At 48.8% G+C, this 4,202-nt stretch overlaps 1 protein-coding gene across 7 annotated transcripts in view; it reads left to right on the forward strand.

Annotated features, from left to right (window-relative positions):
• The first annotated feature begins 2,335 nt into the window (after positions 1–2,335).
• HNRNPU (heterogeneous nuclear ribonucleoprotein U) overlaps positions 2,336–4,202 on the forward strand; it is a 17,379-nt gene continuing 15,512 nt past the window's right edge. For 5 of the 7 annotated variants that reach the window (XR_008617090.1, XR_008617091.1, XR_003679444.2 and 2 more), the window contains exon 1: positions 2,339–4,088. Coding sequence is in view for 3 of the 7 variants with exons in the window: in XM_024133731.3 (XP_023989499.1) it covers positions 3,398–4,088 (691 nt within the window). In the remaining 4 variants the exon portion in view is untranslated. Of the gene's footprint in view, positions 4,089–4,202 lie in introns of all 7 variants that reach the window. The other 2 variants (XM_028488625.2, XM_024133732.3) reach the window with 2 other exon arrangements.

Raw genomic sequence — 4,202 nt, forward strand, 5'->3', positions numbered from 1 at the left:
AGCACAGGCTCCGGACGTGCAGGCTCAGCGGCCATGGCTCACGGGCCCAGCCGCCCCGCAGCATGTGGGATCTTCCCAGACCGGGGCACGAACTCGTGTCCCCTGCATCGGCAGGCAGACTCTCAACCACTGCGCCACCAGGGAAGCCCCTGAAAGTGTACTTTTAATACTTAATAATTTGGAGGTACTTGTGACCTCATATTTTCGTAAGAAGATGGGAAAATGTACCTCAGCGTGTTTCATGCTTCTTTTATTAAATTGGGATTGATTGTGTATACCAAAAAATAATGAATCAATGGAATAGCATCTTGAGTCCATTGAATTTAGCATTCCTGTCAGTTCATGTCACTTCACTGCTAACAACCCTTCAGTTTCTTCCTTCTCACTGGAGGCAAAAGCCAAAGTCCTTACAAAACCACTGGCAAGGCTGCTGGCAATCTGTATCTCCCCTCCTCTCCCTAACCTGCCTGATCTCCCTGCCTATCTTTCCCCTCAGGCCTACTTTTTGTTCCCTCCACCTCAAATGTTACCTTACTTCTTAGGCTTCCCTGACCACCCCATTTATAACTGAAAGTCTCCCCCCCCTGCAGCACACCCTGACCCTCTCCTGTTTTACATTTCCCTGCAGTACTTGTTACTGTCTCTATTTTATTTATTGGCTAACTCTAAGAGAATGAAGGCATAATTACTTAGCTCACTGCTGTATTCCTTGTGTTTGTCTTAGAGAAGTTGCTAAAAAATATTTGCTGAGTGAATTATGTGACAAACTACAGATTCAGGTATGTGCCTTTGCTTCAACCTCAAAATGTTAGCTATATATTCTGAGCACCCTAGCTCTCTAATGCCCTGTCATAGGTCTATTACCCACGGGTAATTCACTAATCATTTTTTGCTATTGAGAATTAATTTTCCCCCTTTTCCACTCTGTATTCTTGGTAGTCTCCAGGATTTCAAAAAGGGGAGATTTCAAGTTCCTTACAGGTCCCTCAGCAATTTAGAGAGAGTGATCTGTACTTTTACTGGTCTCTGTAGAACAGGACTATCATAACAGCATTAAAAGTATAAGAAGAAAAAACAATTATTAAAATGAAGTCACTATTTGTACTTTCAAGTGGTAAAATAAAATGTTGAATGGTAGATTTCACCTGTTTGTAAAAAGGACAGTTAAGATGATGGCTGTTTGAGCATTTACAAAAACTGTTTCTCAGTTAAATGTTGTCTAAGAAGGCCCAGTGTAATGAAAGAACCCTGGGGTGGGGGGAGGACCTCAGCTTCCTGGGCCAAAAAATGAGCAGACTGAAGATGATCTCCAGGTTACAAAGGTCTTGGAGGCAAAGCCATGGAATTTTCTCATGCCCATCTAAAGTTATATTTCATGTTTATTATTACAACTGATTTAAGAACAATTGTTATAAATCGGTATTTAGATATACTTTTTCATAGGCTTTTTCCAGTTAAATAGAAATTGTTTTCATATCACTAATACTTAAAATTGTAAATCATATCTAAGGACACATAAACTTAAATGACCATCATAATAACTATATTTAACTCTGATTCATTAGGGGACTAATTATTCAGTTTGTGAACATTTAAGCCCCCTGTAGTTCTCTTCCTATTTTGAACAAGGGCAAAGAATTTGAAAAGCTCAAATTCCAGTTTGTCACTTGTTTATAAGCTCCAAGGACATTACAACCAAGGGCTAAAATGAGTTTTTGGCACCATTCGGAAGTTCCTATTTTGGGTGCTATCCCTTCCACCTTCATTAACTTGAACTGAGAATTACTAGTACTATACATAATTCATTAATTTCAACTCAAATCATTTCACAAATGTTAAACTTTCACCTTTATATATGACTGCATGGTAAAATATCATGATTCTTAAAAGCTGTTGAAAGAACTTTAAAAATAAAATTTATTAATAAGTTAAATCATACTAGCCTATGGGAGAAAGTTCACATGCTTATTTTTCCAAAGTTCGAATTAAAATTGGGGCAGCATTATTGTGACAGCTAAAGCACCAAACAGTGGGTATAGCTGACCTCCTTAGTCAGAGATAGACTAGACTGGAACACTGGCAAGCCACTGCTTAGATTCTCTGGGGTTTAAAACGTTCACCTCTATCACATATTTAAATTCTGGCACTCCTACTTAAAACTTGAAGAACATAACACACCTCTTACTTAGTAAAGAGAAAAATTAAACTTCTAAGACGCACCAAAATAACATTTCTTTTGAGAGTGATAGTTTTCTTTTTACAAAATCACAGCCCTTTATTTTTCATGAGCTTTTATGAGGGTTTCAGCATAATTTGGCCAGAAGTATTCCTATATGAAAAGTAATAGAATCAAAGTGTGTGACCTAGCTGGGTCTCATCCTCATTGTTAACTACGGGGACTTCGTAACTGGATGACCAGGTCCTAAATTGGACAGAATAAATCTTAAAGGTGATCCGTCTTTTTGGTAGGTAAAGAAAACACAGAATTGCAATTCTGAGGCTTAGAAGACTTCTTCGAGTGCCATGACAAGGCCTGTAAAGTATTTGCAGTATGGAGTGGAGTACATGATACAAAAGCAAGCATTTTTATCTCCCAAACCCTGCATCAGGGGTCATGGGAGAGACAAAAGGAAGGCCCTTCCCGAGTTTAAAATTCAATTCGCAAGGCAGGACTTAGGAAAATTAAAGCAAATATTAAACGGAAGAAAATCCCTTGCGTAGAGTAATTGCCAATTGCGTTGTACAAATCAAAACTGAAATAAAATGTTAGGGCGTTCTAAACAAATAGCTGGAGAAATAGATAAGACAAATCTAAAATGGAAGAAAAGGCGGATTCGAGTTGAAAATGCCAAGTTGAGGACCGAAAGCATTTGGGTAGAAGCAGCCTCCAGGCTGGAAGGCAAATAGCAAACGAGTACTGCCACCAAAGATCTGGAAAGGCCAATAAATGTTGCAGTGGGTCGGTTTAACTGAAGGCGGTTTCCTCCTCCTCCATTAGCTCGGCCCCAGTTGGAAGCGCAGTGCGCGGCGCCGCGCTCCAGGCCCCCGGCACGGGTGGGAGCGGGGGGGAACAAGCGTGGGCGGGGCGGGGCGAGCGCGGGCTCTCAGCCGGCGCAGGGGCGGGGCGGCTATATTACGTGCGCGGCGCCGCCCCTGCGAGAGGACGTTGCGTGCTCGCTCGCGTCAGGCGAGTCTCCGCGTCTCCCTCGCGAACTCGGTGAAAGGAATTGGCGCCGTTCGACACCAGGCGGATCCACTCTGCAGCAGAAACCCACCTCCAGCCGCAGCCGCAGCCGCAGCCGCCGCCCGGGCCGAGGAGCAGCCTCAGCCGCCGCCAGTGGCCGAGTGAGCGGAGCCGAGTTTGAGCCAGCGCCTAGTGGTGAATTGGGGCCTCACCATGAGTTCCTCGCCTGTTAATGTGAAAAAGCTGAAGGTGTCGGAGCTGAAGGAGGAGCTCAAGAAGCGGCGCCTGTCCGACAAGGGCCTCAAGGCCGAGCTCATGGAGCGTCTCCAGGCCGCGCTGGACGACGAGGAGGCCGGGGGCCGCCCCGCCATGGAGCCCGGGAACGGCAGCCTAGACCTGGGCGGGGATTCCGCCGGGCGCTCGGGAGCAGGCCTCGAGCAGGAGGCCGCGGCAGGCGGCGATGACGACGAGGAGGAAGAGGAGGAGGAGGAGGAAGGGATAGCCGCCCTGGATGGCGACCAGATGGAGCTTGGGGAGGAGAACGGCGCCGCGGGGGCGGCCGACTCGGGCCCGATGGAGGAGGAGGAGGCCGCCTCGGAGGACGAGAACGGCGACGACCAGGGCTTCCAGGAAGGGGAGGATGAGCTCGGAGACGAGGAGGAAGCCGCGGGCGACGAGAACGGGCACGGGGAGCAGCAGCCTCAACCGCCGGCGGCGCCGCAGCAACAGCCCCAGCAGCAGCGCGGGGCCGCAAAGGAGGCCGCGGGGAAGAGCAGCGGCCCCACGTCTCTGTTCGCGGTGACGGTGGCGCCGCCCGGGGCGAGGCAGGGCCAGCAGCAGGCGGGAGGTAAGAAGAAGGCGGAAGGCGGCGGAGGCGGCGGTCGCCCCGGGGCTCCGGCGGCGGGTGAGTGCTGCGTGGTTGGTTGCGCGCGGCGGGAGGCCCGCGCGGGGTGGGGACCGTGCCCAGGCCTGCCGGAGCCCCGCTGGGGGAGGAGGGAGCCCCCGGGGGGGGGCGGGG

Source organism: Physeter macrocephalus, chromosome 4, assembly GCF_002837175.3.
Source record: "Physeter macrocephalus isolate SW-GA chromosome 4, ASM283717v5, whole genome shotgun sequence".
Classification (NCBI taxonomy): Eukaryota; Metazoa; Chordata; class Mammalia; order Artiodactyla; family Physeteridae; genus Physeter; species Physeter macrocephalus.